Source organism: Cebus imitator, unplaced genomic scaffold, assembly GCF_001604975.1.
Source record: "Cebus imitator isolate Cc_AM_T3 unplaced genomic scaffold, Cebus_imitator-1.0 Scaffold4, whole genome shotgun sequence".
Classification (NCBI taxonomy): domain Eukaryota; kingdom Metazoa; phylum Chordata; class Mammalia; order Primates; family Cebidae; genus Cebus; species Cebus imitator.
The window spans coordinates 15,426,830-15,445,079 of record NW_016107319.1 but is presented as its reverse complement, the minus strand read 5'-3'; the positions used below and the strand labels follow the sequence as shown (position 1 = coordinate 15,445,079).

The window sequence follows — 18,250 nt, the reverse complement described above, 5'->3', positions numbered from 1 at the left end:
CAATGGTGCGATCTCGGCTCACCGCAACCTCCGCCTCCTGGGTTCAGGCAATTCTCCTGCCTCAGCCTCCTGAGTAGCTGGGATTACAGGCACGCACCACCATGCCCAGCTTCCTGTAACAGTTTTTTACTGAAAGTCCGTTTTGTCTGATATTAGTATAAGCCAGCTCAGCTCTCTTTGTTAGTATTTACATGGAATATCTTTTCCATCCTTTCACATTCAGGCTTTTTGTCTTTAGATCTAAAATGGGTCTCTGTAGACAGCATATAGTTGGATCATGTTTTCTATCCGTCTGCCAATCTCTTCCTTTTGGCTGGAGAGTTTAATCTCTTTAATGACTGATAAGGAAAAACCAACTGTTACCATTTGCTATTTATTTTCTCTCTGCCTTAGAGTTTTGTCTCTCATTTCCTCATTACTGTTGTCTTTTGTGTTTGTTTATTTTCTTGTAGTGACACATTATAGTTCCTAATTATTTTGATATGAGGTACTAGGAAGGATACTGAATATGGCTTTTAAGGGCTGTTTCTAACCAAGCTACACAGGGAAAAGTCTAAAAATTGGGCTATACCTAGAACAGCTCCAAGAAAGTTTCCCCTCAACTGTTCACCTTATGCTCTCCATCTTTTTCCCTGCACCACCTCTTTGGGGACAAGAGACCAAGAAGCTTGCAGAAGTTCTTATCTTCAGTGATTGAGTCACTGTATTATGAGGACTAGGTCCTCACCCAGAGCATGATGGACATAGACTACTTCTCCCCTTAAATTATGGTTAACACTCTTCTTTTTTACTCATTGCTTCTGCACCTGTCAGAAGTGGTGTCTGTTGTCACTGAGTGTGTGCTGCTGCTTTCAGCAACAGTTACTTTGGGATTGTTGTTCCTTCTTTTAATTCTGTTGCTTCTATAAAGGCTAGGTCTTGCCAGCCCAGTCCCCCTTTAGAAATGACCAAATCTGTTCAGGTTTTACTGACTCATCCTGCACACACCAGCTGTCCTTACCCCTTTTTAATGAAAAAGCAAGCTGTGGCTTGGATCCTGTGAAGTGTCAGAGGGAGTACTCTGAGCTTACTCAGGGCTACATTTAAGTCATGAAATACATACCTTAGTTCTCATGAATTGGAAGTTTGACTGCCATCTTCTTTATTTACCTTGTGGATTCGGGGAGAGCAGTTTTTATAACATCTCTAGGAAACACACGTTTGTAAAAGTCCTTCTCTGTGCTTCTCCTAGGTGCATCATTTCTGGCATGGCTTCAGGAAGCATTGTGCTATTTTACAACGACTTTAACCGGTGGCATCATGAATACCAAACCCGCTATTGATGGTGACAGCTGTGCACCGACTCTGCCCCTAGGATGAGCAGCAGTACCTGGAGCATCATTCTCTTAGAAATAGCTACCACATCTGAATGTAACTTAAATTTGCTCAAAGAAGCAAAATATTTTTTAAAGTTACTAATAATTGCTATTTTTGTAGTCTTTGCTTGACTTTTTCGGTGGGGCGGGGGGATTAGCAAAGCAGAAAACTGGCTGCTGGGTTCTGTAGTTTTAAAAAAAAAAATCTATATTTTTAGTCATAATGAGAAGTCTATTTTCACCAATTATGGAAACATTCAGTGGAGCAAGTAAACCACTTACTTATTCCAGCTATAATATTATGAAGAACATATCCGATGCATCTACAAGCTTGAGAAATAGGATTTTCACAGTGGGGAAGTGGGTCATAATATTGGGATAGGAAAACTTTATGCTGTAATTTAGGTCCTGTATTTTCCCAAACAATTGTGCTTTTTCAGCACTAATATTTCTGGGATTTAAATAGTAATGTTTAAATTATGGTAAATGTAATTTAAAACATTCAGTTAATTCTATCAATATTATTCTTCAAGCATGTTTTAGACTAGAAAAGTATGGTTTGGGGGAGATTATTTTATTTTATGTGTGGTTAGCACAAAGAATCTAGGTTATAGCAGGTGTGAAATAGTTACTGTTTTTTCCTGATCTTTCATCTTCATAGCACAACAAAACAAAATGATGGAAATGCTCTCGGGCTCACAACCTTTGTTTTTCTTTTAAAGTAAATGCAAGTACCAAAGTTCTCTACTGCGGTCTGCCTGTGCCCGGACAATGGGGCGGAGCCATCATTGGGGCACCCCCTTCCCTCTCCGGGTTTGCAAATAATAGAGGCTACCAGGTGCTGTATTCAGCAACACCTGTTTTACTATTTGTTATTAAACTATCTCCACTTTCCTTTTGATTAGCAATTTGTACTAAGAAACAATGTTATTTGGTGTTGTATAATTCTACTTTTCTAGTAGATTACTGTGTGGAATTCTGTGAAAAATATTTGAGAAAAGGCCTGTATTGCATAAATAAATTCTTTGTATGTTGTGAACTTTGATCTCTATTTCTCTTGCAATAGACCTCAAGTGGTCCCTCTTTTTTTCCTACACACTCAGCTATTCTCTAAAAGCAAGGATTTGGAATGAACAATTGTTTGACAGAAAAAGCTGAAAAAAAAAAATGGCATCTGTAATTGAATTGCTGGAAATGCCTTTTTTGCTCCTAAATTTTAAACATTAATAAATAATGATTCACAAAGAAAATGTCAAACTTTGATTCAGTCCAAGTTTTTGATCAATAACCAATGTGAGAAGTCCTCCTGACGGAAAACAAACAGGAAAATGAGCTTTTATTGGCCAGATCTCAACTGGTACTGAGACTCACGCAAATGACCTAGACCTGAATCTTACAAATGCCTAGACAAGGAACTTTATGTGCCATTTCATCTGAGATCCATCAAGAAAGAATATAGATGGTGAAAAGTGGGGGAGGGAAAGTACATTTTAGAATCAAAGAAATACCCAAGTTACTCATAAATTAACTGATGACCATGCTCACTGGCATTAACTTTTGTGAATATTATACTTTGGAAACTTAAGTGAACAATGGTAGAAAAAAATAGCAATAGCTAAGTCATATGCCACACAAATGATACTTTAACCACACTATACTTCACAAGCCTAAAGCAAAGCTCCTCCTGAAACCTGAAAGAAAAAACATCAGTATCTCCACTCTCTTGTTTTTAAAACTTACAATTAAGGAAAATTAATTTAAACATAAGTAGGCTGGGCTCAGTGGCTCACACCTGTAATCCCAGCACTTTAGGAGGCCGGGTGGGCGGATCACTTGAGGTCAGGAGTTTGAGACCAGCCTGGCAAACATGATGAAACTACAAAGAGTAGCCAAGCATGGTGGCAGGTGCCCGTTAATTCCAGCTACTTGGGAGGCTGAGGTAAGAGAATCACTTGAGTCTGGGAGGTGGAGGCTAGAGTGAGCTGAGATTGCATCATTGCACTCCAGCCTGGGCAACACAGTGAGACTCTGTCTCAAAAACACACACACACACACAAAGTAATTAAAAATTTAAAAAAGTAATACTTCATAAAACAAATATAGCTGACATCAATACAAGGGGCTTTTATTTATTTTTTGAAATGAAGTCCTGTTCTGTCGCCGGGCCGAAGTGCAGTGGCGCCATCTCAGCTCATTGCAACCTCTGCCTCCTGGGTTCAAGCAATTCTCCTGCCTCAGTCTCCTGAATAGCTGGGACTACAGACATGCACCACCACATCTAGCTAATTTTTGTATTTTAGTAGAGACCAGGTTTTATCATATTGGCCAGGATGATCTCAATCTCTTGACCATGTGATATGCACGCCTTAGCCTTTCAAAGTGCTGGGCTTACAGGTGTGACCCACCACGCCTGGCCGAAAGGCTTCTTGATGGTAGAATCTGTTCAGTATAACATTTACAGTTTATTCAAAATTTACTTTTTCAGTTTTAATTCCTTAAAAAAACTATTACTTTACATAAATGTAAACCGGTTAGGAAAAGAAGTCAAAGGAGAGGTGTTTTGGGGCTGGAGATGAGGGACCCACAACAGAGGGAGCGGTGCGGCTGCACAGTGAGTGGATGCGTCTGGATGGGCTGTGCTTGGTCCACACGTAGTAACTGAAGGCTGGTTTAAAATGCACTGCCTCCAGAAATCAGATTTTCCTCCCTGATATACTGATTCTTACTGAAATGCCAACAATCAAGTCCCTGAGATGCTGTCATTTAAGAAATACCATTCAATCTCTGGGAGAAAGTAGGAGGGCCAAGAGACAACATGAACATCTGAAAAACATCGACAGAAACATGTAGACAACGCACTCTCAGATGACAGCATCTTACTCCCCAAGTACAACAAAAATAAACATTTTCATACATTACTTCCATAAAAAGAGCTATTTTATCCACTGAGAAACATCACACCTCACTTCTGCCTAGCATACACAACAGGAGGATTCAAAGTGTCTTTGAGTAGGGCATGAGTAGGGCATGAGTAGGGCATGAGGTCAGGAACTGATAACCTAGGGTTGCCCTTTCCACTCGCTCTAAGATCAGCCGAGCCTCAGGGTCAGGGGCCGACCACATGCTTGGTGTCACATGTTCTCCTAGCCTGTCAGAGGGGTAATGAGATGGTGGTGGTTGTGTGAGTCAAGCTTGCGGGAAATGGTCAGGGAACCTGGGATGCAGCCCCGTTGCAGCTACTTTGTACCGTTTTTAACAAACACAATGAAAACAGTTTGCAGCAGCTCAGATCCACCATGAGAAGTTGCTGAGGTAGAGATTTTCACTAGGTTTCTTTGATATCTTTTTACTGGATCTGATCTCAGGACCTCCTAGCCATGCAAATCATGGACCTGGTTTAGTCCTTCCTACTGTGACAGGCCTGCCCCACTCTCCATCCCTGCTAGAGAAGACAGCTGACCCATGATATAAACACATTCCTTCTGGAAAGTAGGAGTGTCATTTTAGAAGCCAGATAACCCACCACTGAGCTTGGTGGAGAAAGTTCACCAGTTCCTGGTGTGTGTTCATTAAGGATTAGCAGCCAGCCCCATAGCCTCACATGGAATCACATCATGCCAAGGTATGTTCACAAACAGAAGCAGAATGTGACTTACGTCTCAAAATCTGCATAACCTATACCTGAGCAAATGTGCAAGTGCCTCCACTTGGCTATTTTTGCCCTACCACATGGAAGGAAATCATTTCCTACTTCAAGCAGGAGGGGAATCAGCCCAGCTACCCCCATTTTGCGTATCATAAAGTTGAATTACTGTTAATTCTGCAGGCTTCACAAGTTATCCTTGCAGGGGAAGGAGACTGGGAAGTTTCAAAACTTCCTACTTATAAGAAGGAAAGGCAAGACCATAAAGTAGCAAATACATAAACAGCCAAACAAACAAACCTCAGATGAGTGGAAGAAAAATCTTTTGGATTTTTCTTTTCGATAGACTTGAAAAGTTGAGTCCGTGATGAACTTCTTACGTGCTCTATAATCATAAGATTGCTAAAAACCCAAGACTACTGTTGACACCACTGACACATCACTCCCAGCCCTGGCTGCTAAGAACCACAACTGCAGACTGCTCAGAGCAAGGCACATCACATTTTTCTCCCTAATCAAATGAAAGCTGGTTTGGCCTTTAGGCAAGCAATCTCCTTTGAGAGAGTTGGGCTCCTCCTGCAAGCTTGGAAGACAAACTGTGAATGGTCCTGTGAATTATGAGATCTTGGTGATCTATGCCAGAAACATGAAGTGAACTATTTTTCTGTCTCAAATTCAGGGATATTTTTCCTTGCCAAAACCAAGATTCTAGGGAGTTGGGAAGGCTTGTCATTTCCTCATACCTGGCAGGAAGCTGGCTGCTTTGCAGCTTTGGCCTTGGATAATTTGAAAGACAGCCCCAGAACTGACTTCAGCCTTAACACAGACAGGCATCCAAACATGCCTCACAATGCAACAGACTCAGCCTGCCTGACCGTGCTGGAGGCCTGTGGTGCCCAGCTCCGCCCAAAATGAAGGGGCATCGCAGGGGCCAATGACTGTCTCTGTAGCAAAGACAGAGACCATCCCTCAGCCACACAATGCCGGCAAGGACTTCCCACAGCTGTGTTCGAGTTCAAGGCTTTGGTTTTTATCAAAAATGTAAGATTGCCCCTTAGAACTCCCTGGCCAAGACTCACCAAAGTTGCATATCCGCCACCCTCTGGAGAAACCACTCTCTGACTTTGATCTAAATGGCCACAGGACTTTAACACTTCAGCGCCCCTGCTGCTGATAACTTCTCAGCCACTGATTAAGTGGTAGAAAATGAAGGGTGGTTTGGCCTTTGGGCAAGCTATCTCTTTTGGGAGAGTCAGGCTCCTCCAGCAAGGTTAGGAGACAAACTGTGAATGTTCCTGTGAACTAGCGCCCCACCTATGTCTTACACACTCAGCACTCCTAATGCATCTCTGATGGCCGAAAGAGGCAACCTTGTCAGGGGGCACCTGCCCACCCTGCCAGCCAGAAACGCCGAGGCCCAGCTCCAGTGAGCCTGGGGAAGCTCTTGACCGTTCCATTTCCTTATCTACTAGACAAGGACATTGGTATCTATCTCTTGGGGCTGTGGCGTATCTGAAGGGAGATAGGATGAAATATCCCGTAAGCTGTAAACTTGTGTGACTGGCATGATCATCTTTAGAAAGCAGCTGATTCTGCAACTGGGTTGCTCTGTTACTAGAATCTTACTCTTACTCTGCCCTCAAATCTGGCCTTTCGTGCCTCCTACCTGCTGACCTCACGTTGACCACCCAGAGCAACTGAAAAAATGTTGCGCCCCTTCAACGGAACAGTCCTTCACACAGCCAAAGAAAGTGAGCAAATGTGCCTCTACTTTCCTCCTACCTCACAGTGTTTTTCACCAGTCCTTGGCTGCCAGGCTTCACAGCCCCTCGCCACTCCGGCTGTCCTCTGCCGGGTGATCACTGCTTTCTCTGCATCACACACAAAAGGTCCCCAGAACAGAACTCCATCCCTGGCTAGCACTGCCTGGGATCCGCCCGTGCTTCTCATGACACAGCTAAGATTATGCTAATGTTCAAGCAGATCTGGTGGCTCCTAACGACCTGGTGATCACTGAAATCCTCCACTCCCAGATGTTCAGCCATGCTGCTGGCCAGGGCCTTGCCTTGGGTAGTTACAGAATTGAATCACAGCACTTCACACTTCGCTTCCACGCCTTGGGTTTGGATCAGTATCCTCACCTGCTGAGATCATTTTAAATGAGTCCATGCCATTTAAAAAAAAAACAGAAAAGCACTCTTTCTAAGTTGTTATTCACATCATATGGTGGGGAGAAAAGGTTAAGAACAAAGACTGAAGCGGCAGCCTGGCCGCAGAGCTGCCCTGCCCAGCACAGCAGCTGATAACCACGCAGCTCTTACACTTGAAAAGTGCCCCATTCAAATTGAGACGTGCTGTAAGTCACACCAGATTTCAAAGTTGAATGAAAGTAAAATAAAGTTAAACATCTTAGTGATTTTTTTTATACTGATTGCATGCCAAAATATATTTAGATATATTAGGTTAAATGAAATATACTATAAAAATTAACTTCACCTGTTTCTTAAAAATTTTAACATGATACTAGAAAATGCTGACTTCCGTGGCTGCATATTTCTGTGGGACAGGAAGCTGTTCTAGAGATTTTCTCCAAGACATCAATCAGCACTCTTGCTTTCAACATGGTGAATCTGCCCTGAGCTATCTTCACCATTTCCTAATTCATATTTCACCATTTAGCCATGAAGATATTCTGGGGAAGTTTGGCCAAATGCCTTCCATTTACATATTCAATACATTTCTGTCATAGCAACCTTTCTGAAAAGAGAGGGCGAGAGGAAGAGAGAGGAAGGGAGAGGAAATGACAGGATGAGACGCGGTCTGGCTGATGTAAGGGAATCAACATGAAGAATCCATGCCGTTCTCTCTGTGCAGGATTTGAGGAACCCAGCAGTTAAATACCTGTATTTACTTTGGATTTCAAGAACAGAATTACAGCTTAATAAATATTTGTTGAAAAAGTGGGCAGCTGAGCAAATGCCTATATCAGAACCTTTATCTAGCTCCTCCCCTCCAGGCCTTGAGTTAGCCTGGGATTGACAGGGTAACCCCACCCGCCTCAGTCCCAAAAGAACATGCGCTTTAGAGTCAGCAAAACCTAACACTGCACTGTGACTCCACCTCCCGCCAATTCTCTGACCTTGGATGTGTGACTGGACTTCTTGGTTGCTGCCCTAGCACCACATGCTTCTCTAGGTTTTCCAGGAGTCACAGCATTTTCACAGGATGGCCAGGCAGTGCCACCCGTGCCGGATCATGCTAATTCTGGTCTCCATCCTCACAGAGGGCAGAGGAGTGTACCAAGAAGTGGCTCCCGCATCCTGACAGTGACTGGCACTGCCTGGCCACTTGTTTTCTTGTTTTTAGCAAATGTCTTTCTTTGAACCTCACAGTTCGAGGGAGAGAGATGGGTTTGGGGCTCAGATTGGTGCCAGAGGACTTGTTCTATTGCTATTCGCATTTTTCTCCTTCTTCCTTTTATTAGCTCTTCCCTTCCATTGACAAAAATATTTCTATTGAAAGCTATAAAAAAGCTTGCCCTGTAACCAAACAGGAGGCAGAAGCAGAATGTTCTAGACCTATACATCACTGCTTTTTTGAAACTGTCACCCTCCTGTAGCCTGCCTCTGCTACAGCTGTGGGCCTAGGAAGCCTCTCACTCTCCCGCACCTTGTGACTGACCTTTGGACCACATCAGGGGTCAGCACCAGCCCAGAACTCACTGTGTCGCCTGGCCCATGAGATTGACTCATTCCTCTAACTACCTGAACTGGAAGATCCAGAGTCATGTTAGACAGTTTCAAGCCCTGGGATTGTAAAGCCCTGAGAAGTTGGGGACAGAGGCAGTACCAGGGTAACCTGAGCCACAGGTAAGTGAGTACTATGAGGGGACAGAAATAAGAGCCTTGCAGAGAAAGCTGTTGCTTACAAGGCACTGGAAAAGGCAGAGGCAGGAGACCACACAACCTCAAAGACATACAGGGGAACAGCTGCCCTGACTCTCCACCCTTCCTACTGCTGGTTCATAAGGTCCCTGTCACACACTAGGCACCTCATGTACTCTTAAGCTTCTGTGATGTGTGTGTGTGGTTTTCTTTCTTTTTCTTTTGAGAGAGGTTCTCACTCTGTCACCCAGGCTAGAGTGCAGTGGCATGATCTCAACTCACTGCAGCCTCCACCTTCCTGGTTCAAGTGATTCTCCCTCCTCAGCTTCCTGAGTAGCTGGGATTACAGGCATGCGCCACCACACCTGGCTAGTTTTTGTATTTTTAGTAAAGATAGGGTTTCGCCATGTTGGCCAGGCTGGTCTCGAACTCCTGACCTCAGGTGATCCACCCACCTCAGCCTTCCAGAATGTTGGGATTACAGGCCCATTCTGCACCTATAAACATACAAACTTCAACCGAGACACATCTCCATCTGTTCTCCCCAAGTCACCTCTTTCCCCCAGGGTGGCCCTGAGACTTTGCAAAACAGCCACTGGCACCCGCTGGAACCAGGGCCGAGGAGGAGGGCTTTGATCCCACATGTCCTTTGCCAAACAACGACACAGAAAACTCTGCCCATCCCTGATTGCTTTTTCTCAAGAGGGAAACGTTTATTGCAGGTTGGGTACACTTGTAAAAGGCAAAATCTAACAATGAGAACGAACTATAGGGCCCACCAGTTTAGAAGATGAGCAGGTAAAACAAATACACGGATTATGTACAATTATTAAAAAGAGCAGGGTAGTGGACAAAAAGGAAAAACTGCCAGCAGCCTTCCAGAAGATTCACAGAGTATGTCCGGGGAGCACCTTCCCGCCCAGTCCGGGCCGCCTTGGGCACACCTCCTCGTGTGGTTGCCTGCCCTGCTCCAGATGAAATGCAGATAAGGAAGCAGGCGCCAGCGCTGAGGAGTGAGCTCGTTCTGATCTGCAAGTCGCTGGCTTGCAGAGAAGAAATGGCTGTGTGCCACATGCGCCAAGCCTCTCACTAAACATACCCAGAGGGCAGGTTCATGGGCATTTCCTAACACAAGTGTGGGAAAAGCCAGGGGAAACCCATAATGCCCAGGGAAGAAGTGGCTTCTCCCACGGTCTGTGCACCAATGAATACCCAGCACTGTCCCTGCTGAGCCCAGTGCCCCAAGCTGAATGGCTGGGCCACCGCATCGGGCACCTGAGCGCTTCTCAAAGACAGAAATCCGTGTCCAATGACCAAATCGTCCTCTCAGGCGCTCACTTCTATTAGAAAGCCAGTCTCCTTAGCCCCCACATCACCTCTCACAGGGCACCCACAAAGGGACGAATGCAATTCCAAGTCTTTCGTTAAAAAAAAGAGAGAGAGAAAAGAAAAGAAAAGGGAACATTCTGAGTCTACTTAAATAAAGAAGAGGTCTTGGTTCATCCGAAGTGTTTCTATAAAAATGCATCGAATGCTGGATAAAAGTTGCACATTCTCCTGGTGAAGCTGTAAAATGTCCAATGAACTGAAAATGACTGTGGATGATCTGGAATGAGTCTCTCTGAACAGCTGTAGGCAGAGCAGACACAGCCTTCGATGCCTCCAGGAACCAGAAGGCAGAGCCCAGAGCACCAGGCCAGGCTCCGGGACACCAGGCTCCCGTTCCCAGGTGGCCTGCAGAGGACGGGCAAACTCAGGCATAGGCGGTGAGGACAGGGAGGCCTGCAGCAGGGAGGCCAGCGAGGCCGAGCAGAGGGCTGGCTTCCTGGGCGGCAGCGGGTGGCTTCGCCCACCTGCAGGAGGCTCAGTCTCGGTGACGACGCCAGGTCCCGGCCCGCTCACCGCCCGTGGAAGCAGGAGGACAGTGGGGGGTGGGAGATTCCGGAGGGGCAGGGGCCAGGGCTGCTTCCCCAGGCACAGGGGTCTCCTCCACTGAGGGAGGAACTAGAGAGGTGGGCTCCATCCCAGGCCTGCCGCCGTCTTGACAGTGCTTGCTGCAGAAAATCTGCCCCTCCTTATCTAGAGCTGTGTTCTGAGGAGGAAACAGCAGAGACAACACATTACCTGGGCCCAGGCACGGGTTCCAGCTGCCACGAGCGAGAGCACGACAGAGCATGCATGGGCCTCAGAAACAGAAGAGGAGAAATAACACCAAGTTTCCAAAAGGAGAGCAACGGTTTCCGGAACCCACCAGGGGAAGGGGCTGTCCTTGGCCTCTGCTCCAACCCTGACCCAGGCTGGCAGCCCAGGAAACACTGGGTGTCTGCCGTCTTCTCTCACTTTAGGCTGTGCCTGAGTTCTCACTGCTTTGGCCCAAGCCCAGACTTTAAGCTCAAAATGAATTCTAAGACAATAAGCAAACCTTACGAGGATGCTCAGTCTTGGACAGTTTACTTTTCCAAAGAAAGTTCTCTGTCACAGATTGAAAAGTGACTCATATATCCTACAAATAAGTAATGCTCCTAAACCCCAGCAGTGGTGAAGCCTATAAAAGGCCTGGGAATCGGATGGAACCACATTATCCTTTTTGAGATCCTTCATGATCTCCTCACCTGTCTTCTCTTCACGTGAAGCAAAGCTTCCTTATCCTGACACACCCTGAAAGTTTTAAAATCTGCTCAGTTCTTCAAGGAACGGAGAAACAGCCACAAAGATGTGAGGCAGTCACCTTGTTTCTGAGCCTAGCTGAGGTAGGGACCCTGGTCCTCCTCTCCTTCTCTATTTCCTGCTCATCCAGGGAAGCCTGTCAAGCTGCCATCTCACTGGGCTTCCCAAAAGTGAAGGACACTGCTGTTGCCAGGTACCTTTAGTGGAAAGGGACAATGCCCAGGGGGCATTTTGTAATGTAACTGCCCTGGAGAGAAAAGGGGGAAAATGCACTCAAGATTCTTTCAGTACTTTAACAAAAAAATAAATAATAATAATAACAAATCTGGAGAAAATAAAAATGAACCACAGGGCTTTCTGAGATGAACTTGGATGGCGCCCCCCAGGGACCACCTGTGGAATGTCTGCTTCTCCACAGGCGCTGCCAAGTCCAAGCTGAACATTCATCGATTTCTGGCCATGTGTGGTGGCTCACACCTGTAATCCCAGCACTTTGGGAGGACAAGGAGGGAGGATCACTTGAGGTCAGGAGTTCGAGACCAGCCTGGGCAACAGAGAGACTCCACCTCTACAAAGAATTTAAAACTTAGCTGGGTGTGGCGGCATGCACCTGTAGTCCCAGCTACTTGGAGGCTGAGGCAGGAGGATGGCTTGAGCGTAGGAGTCCGAGGGTGCAGTGAGCTAGGATCATACCACTGCATTCCACTCTGGAAACAGAGCAAGACCCTGTCTCAATAAACAAAACTCCCAAAAGCCCTAGAGCTTCCAAGGACAATTTCAGTTACCTGGAGAAGAGGTAACTGTGGAAAAGTCCACTAAAAAATGCTCCCACCTACATGAGAACCAAAGAGGCAGCATACAGGTCTTTTCTACCATAAAATGTCTCCTGGGTGCAAGAAAACAATCCCCCCGTTATTTCTCCTTTTCTCTTCCTGTCAGGAGGACGGGGTATGTGCAGCAGAAAGCAGGCTGGCAGTGCGGTTAGTACATACCATGGCCTTGGACCTAGCCAGAGGGAAGCAATGCAGGCGGCGGGAGAGGCAGAGGCAGGAGAGAAGCAGGGACAGAAACCAGACTTACTTTCAACAGAAGCAACACGAGTGAAACAGTTTTGTCTATCTTAAATTACGGAAACAAACCCAAATCCTTCCCCAACTTCCCCCTGAACGGAGGCATAATCTCCAAGCCAAGAAGGCAATGCCCTTGAATCTGTCCCTTCTCAGGTCTGCACCGCAGGGCGCCGAGTGAAGGTGGCTTCTCGGCATTCCCTTCCCACCACAAGATGGTCTCTCCTGGTCTCTGCAGCTGGGGCGAGCCCCCTGGGGCACACAGGAGGCCATCCTGCATGTGCCGTGCTCTGTCCTTTCCTACGCATGCTAAGGACGAATCCAAGAAAACGGAGCTGTCATCCCACACCTCAGCACTGTCTGAAGCCAAGGCCTCACCCATTAAATTATCTCTTCTTATCCCAAAGGCTGGCTGACATCACACTTACTGATACATACTCATCTCTGGAAATGAAGCTGGAGAAAGAACAAAAGCCTTCACAAGGCACCCATCTCTGAAAAGCCACTTTTCACCTAAGTGAGAAACTGCAGGCAGGAGAACTACTGGCCTCCTCCCGTGCTCTCACCAGCTGTTGGTCTGGGAAGGCAGGCGGTGTGGCAAGCTGAGAAGTTTTAAAATAAAGTTTTCCAGGGGTGTGCTTGGCTGGCTGGAAAGTATATGAGTAGGTACAGAAGACCCACGCCAGTAAGCAGCTGAGAGCCGGACGGCGGCATCAGAAACCAAGACAAGCGCGCAGGCGTGAGAGGGGCATGAGGGGCAGGGGTGGGGCGCGCCGGGCGGGCGCAGCATGGTGAATACCAGGATTCTGCTTCGGGCTGTCACTGTCTCAGCGGGGTAAAGAAGGAAACGCTGAGGTGCCTCTCAAACTGTCAAATCAAACTGTCAAATAAAACGCAGATAACAGCATCAACTTTACTTTCTTTCACCTTTATGGACCAATTCCTATCCCATAATTTTCTCACTGAAGCCTCAGGCCCCAACTCTGGGGCTGAGAAAACACCAGGGTGACAGCAGAGGGAAAGGTCCTATCTGTAAGTGACACACCAGTTGTCTCACGATTCAACCTCCAGACGGTTGACACTGATCATTTGTATCTGCAGAACACCAGGTTAGCCCCACAGTCTCAGTTATGAGGACACAGAAGTACCAGGGAGAGTCATTTTGAGGTTGTTTTTAATGTAAAAACACTTAAAACTGTTCCCGAAGACAGGACACAGATACACAGTGATGTGAGGACGAGGAGGACGAGGAGGACCATACAGCAGCCTCGCGATTTCCCCCACACAACTGTGCCCCAGACCAGGTTCTGCACCATGGGAGGATCAGTAGCAGGCCTTCCCCTCCCGCTTTTGGGGACAGCCCAAAATTCACAGGCTGGCATTCTGGCCATCAAGAACGGGTGCCACCACAGGCAAGCCTGATTGGATTTTCCTGTAGGTACTGTGTGGGATCAGGACATCAGCAGTGCCTCAGAGCTAACAGCCTGCAGAGTTGTGTAGGGAGCATGGGGTTAGAGGGGACACCCTGCCAACATGCACAAAATGACAAGTGAACACATGAAAACACACGTTTACAATCACCATTGGAACTGCAAACAATAAAGGTTGTTTGTTCACACAAATGCCCTGTCAGAGCCCAGGGGTCTGTCTTTTGACCGCTGAACTCCTCATCAGCAAATGGAAAATGGAATTTGTAAACCACACAACACAGGTTCTGTCTGAGGGGGTCTAAGCATCATTATCCAGGACAGAGCCTATAGAACAGCCAATCATTCCAGAACCTCAGCTGAGAGCCAGCCATATCTGGGCCCGAGTCAAAAAGTGACCCCTGCAACGACTCTCTTCGCTGTCTCTGAGCAAACTCTCCTAAGCCCGGGGCACAGGATGGCTAAAGGTTCTTCCTCTCTGAAGACTTAATATGGTTATTAAATTCTGATCCCAACCAATCTCTCTTCTTAAGGCTTTTCATGACATGTTGGGTATGCCAATTTTTAATGTTTGATTTTTCTAAATTTTCCAAGAAGCTGCCTTACAACGCAGTGCACGGCGAGGCTGCATACACGGAGCCCATCCATCAATGCTAGCTGTCGCAAGGGAATCACTGGAAACATTCTCATGCTCTTGGCTCAATCAAGATGGTTCTTTTAAAAGTGTCTAAGCTGTAATTCTTTGACAACTCTGACTTTCTCAGGCTTTCAGCAGAACACTACTAAAATTCAAGGGAAACCACAACTCAAAAGGCCTTCCCACTGCTTTGGCACAGAGCACCCCCAAGTCCTGCAAGCCATCAAAAGATTCAGCTTGCAAACCCAGGCTCTGTCTGGAAGCGGGGAGGGACAGCACACTTGCTGGCCGGGAGCAGCTAGCAAGCTGCAAGGACACACAGAGGGCGACCACATCAACGCAGCTGCCTGGGGACAAAAGAGAGTGATGGTGCGGTGGGTGCTCAGCACCCGGTGGACACTTAATCCGTGTAACAGAGTGATGCACACTCGCAGGGGGTATGGGGTATGTGGGGGTGTGTGGAGTATGTAGGCTGTGTGGGGGGATGTGGGGGTGTGCAGGGTGTGTGGGGTATGTTGAGTGTGTGGGTATGTGCGAGTGTGCAGGGTGTGGGGTATGGGGGTATGTGGGGTGTGTGGGATATGTGGGGGTGTGAGGGGTGTGGGGGTATGTGGTGTGTGCAGAGTGTGGGGAATTACGGGGGTATATGTGGGGTGTGTGACGTGTGTGGGAGTTGGGGGCGTGGCGTGTAGTGTGGGGGGTGTAGTGTGGGTGTGCGGGGGCATGTAGGGTGTGGGGCTGTGGGGTGTGGGGGTGTGAGGTGTATGGGATATGTGGGGTGTGCAGGGTGTGGGGTATGGGAGAGTGTGGGGGTATATGTGGGGTGTGTGAGGTGTGGGGGATGTGGAGTGGGGGAACTGGAGTATGGAGTATGGTGGGTATAGGGGATGCGTGTGTGGCTTACTTCCAGCTTCTCTCTGGACCCTGTGTCTTCCTAGGTAAGGCTCCCAGACAACCATGCACCATGAGAATATACCACTGTTTTCCTTCTAGTTGGGTAGGAAACAAGCAGGACCTTCCCCAGAGGGTGAGAGGCCTGTCCCAGGTGTGAGTGACGGAGCTGTGGAGATGGCCTATCCTTAGCTGTCAGGACTCAGGGTGCAGGGGGAGGGGACCCATATATGAAACTCAGATGCCGGTCACCTCAGCAGGTCTGATTTGAAAGCTGCTCCAGCCAACTCTGGCTCCTGGGAGTGGGGTGGGGAGAACCGAGGTCCCTGCCTGGGTGGCTGGTTGGCCTGTACCTGCTCACGGTGGCAGCAGGGAGGCGCACAGAGCTGGATTTCCCACTCAGCATCACTGGCTCAGGCTGGGAGAGCCGCTGTGGGGTGTGCTGCCCTCGTTCCGGTTCAGTTTCTTCCTTTTGATTCGATTAATTTACTTTCATGTCACTTTTCATTTTAATTTGTTGCGTTTACGTATTTAGGAAAGCTGCCTTAAGAAACATTTTGGAGGAAGACTGAGAAAATAAGGCCATCATTGTCACTGACATCTCATAACATGTTACCGACCCTGAAAAACGAATATGTATTTTTTCCCTTGGTTATATAGTTTTAAAAGCCCCAAACTATCTTTTATAAAACACAAATTTTTTAAAACTGAAATTTGTTTAGCTTTGGCTGTTTCTTATCCCAAGTCTCAAAGAGTAATTCACATCTCAATCTATTTCTGAAGCCTTGGGTAGGCAGGGAGTTACTTCCTAACAACTAATCCCACCTGGGCTTGGGAATCTCCACATGAGAAGGCAGAGACGAGAGTGGACGCAGCTGCCCAGAGGACGAGGCCAGGAGCTCCTCGGCACCTGGACCCCCCAGACCAGCCCTGTTGGTCCCTGCACAAGCCCCTCCATGCAGCGCCCGAGGCATGGGAGTTGCCCGACGAGTGCCCTCCACACGCCAAGCCAATCTTCACATGAAATAGGACCATGGAGGGCACCAGCTTCCATGCGAGAACAGCCCCCGGGTATCTAATTCAAAAACGTCAAGTCAAGGCCGACTCCATAGGCTGCCCCGTTCCACTCACCATGATGACGGAGACCCCGGTGGTGGTGCTGTTCTGTTTGGGGAGCGCGTTATTAAAGTGCTGTTTTAGTTTACCTGTTACCTCCGCTTGCATGTTATTCCCCTGGGAGGCATCATCCTACAGGAAAGAAAAGAATTGAATACAATGCTTCTTCCATCCTCTCCCTTCTATGTTGTCTTTTCCTTAACAGTCCTCCTCCCCATCCCCACGGCCCTCCTCACCTCTTCCTCAGTGGGTGGGCCCGTCTTAGCCACAGAATTAGGGGAACATTGATCTTTCAAAATAACTGTTGTTGATGGCTCACGCCTGTAATCCCAGCACTTTGGGAGGCCAAGGCGGGCAGATCACAAGGTCAGGAGTTTGAGACCAGCCTGGCCAACATGGTGAAACTCCGTTTCCGCCAAAAATACAAAAAAAGTAGCTGAGTGTAGTGGCGCACAGCTGTAATCCCAACTACTCAGGAAGCTGAGGCAGGAGAATTGCTGACCCGGGAGGCATAGGTTGCAGTGAGCCAAAATCAGGCCACTGCATTTCAGCCTGGGCAACAGCAAGACTTCATCTCAGAAGAAAAAAGAACAAAAAAACATATTGTTATTCATTAGTCCCATGCCTCAGAAAGACCCCACACCATTCCCTCCACCCCTTAGGACTAGAGTAGGCCCAGGAGAGGGCACAGGTCTCCCAGAACACAAAGCAGGACATACTTTCTGCGGCTGAGACCCTCGCCCAAGGCACACAATTTAGTATTAACCCCCCCATGGAAGCATCAAAGGTAATTAAGTTTTTTACTTTAATCAAGAATTCATTTAGGTGTTGGTCTTTATTGCTTTTATAAAAAAAAAAAAATGTGGCATCTTGACTACCTGGTCCAAGAGCCACATCATTTAGCCCAAGAGAGCAGCAAGTGGGGTCCAGACAGACTGCACCCAGATGGCAGTGGGCAGGGCCGTGGAGGTGCACAGGAGCTCCCCAACCCGAGTCAACAAAGCCCTGGGCTAAGTAAATTAACTTCACTCTCCTGGAGCCTCCCAGAAATGAGGGAGATGGAAGAAATGTAATTCCTACAGTCCCCATTTATTAGATCATGTTTCCCTTCCAGAGACCACTGAAGCCTCTGGGAGGGAATCCTAGTCAGTGTCACAGGTCTCCACCCAGCTCTGAAGGGACTGTGTCTCAGCCTCCTCATCAATGGCAGGAGGTCTCTTGGGAGCTTGTGCCCTGAAGGCACGGAGATGAGAGTCTGAAACAGGCTCATCTCTAGGCAAAGCCTGCAAACTCTCAAACCCCAGAACCACAGAAGACAAGAGCTAAGAGCCTCCTGAAAGAGCACTGTGGCCAACTCCGTTTTGAGATAAGGAAACTGGGGCCAACAAAGGGAAAGTGACTTGCCCAGGGGTCTCACAGAGCAGGGTCTAAGACTGGGGCCCTGGTGCCAACTGCTTTCTTGGGGAGCCATCTTCATGCTACTTGCTCAATGGGAAAGACAGACCGTCCATCTACCATGGAGCTTGGATGCATAACTTCTGCATGTGCAAATACCCCAGCGAG

General features: G+C 47.5%; 2 protein-coding genes and 1 long non-coding RNA gene across 9 annotated transcripts in view; 2 read left to right on the top strand and 1 right to left on the bottom strand.

Moving 5' to 3' along the window:
- LRBA (LPS responsive beige-like anchor protein) overlaps nucleotides 1-2,394 on the top strand; it is a 727,560-nt gene extending 725,166 nt beyond the window's left edge. Inside the window, exon 60 of the mRNA XM_037740751.1 lies at nucleotides 1,232-2,394. Within this exon, the coding sequence (XP_037596679.1) occupies nucleotides 1,232-1,322 (91 nt within the window). The 3' untranslated portion in view covers nucleotides 1,323-2,394. The remainder of the gene's footprint in view (nucleotides 1-1,231) is intronic.
- Nucleotides 2,395-9,563: 7,169 nt separating this feature from the next.
- Nucleotides 9,564-18,250, bottom strand: part of DCLK2 (doublecortin like kinase 2) — a 201,251-nt gene continuing 192,564 nt past the window's right edge. For 3 of the 7 annotated variants that reach the window (XM_017534936.2, XM_017534938.2, XM_017534950.2), the window contains 2 exons: nucleotides 16,703-16,819; nucleotides 9,571-10,974 (listed from right to left, as the gene is read on the bottom strand). In XM_017534936.2, coding sequence (XP_017390425.1) covers nucleotides 10,747-10,974; nucleotides 16,703-16,819 — 345 coding nt within the window. In that variant the 3' untranslated portion in view covers nucleotides 9,571-10,746. Of the gene's footprint in view, nucleotides 10,975-12,541; nucleotides 12,555-13,415; nucleotides 13,497-16,702; nucleotides 16,820-18,250 lie in introns of all 7 variants that reach the window. The other 4 variants (XR_001827107.2, XM_017534957.2, XR_001827106.2 and 1 more) reach the window with 4 other exon arrangements.
- Nucleotides 14,216-16,759, top strand: LOC119472135. Its single transcript, XR_005201249.1, has 3 exons — nucleotides 14,216-15,124; nucleotides 15,591-15,618; nucleotides 16,107-16,759. It is a non-coding gene; the product is annotated as an uncharacterized LOC119472135 (long non-coding RNA).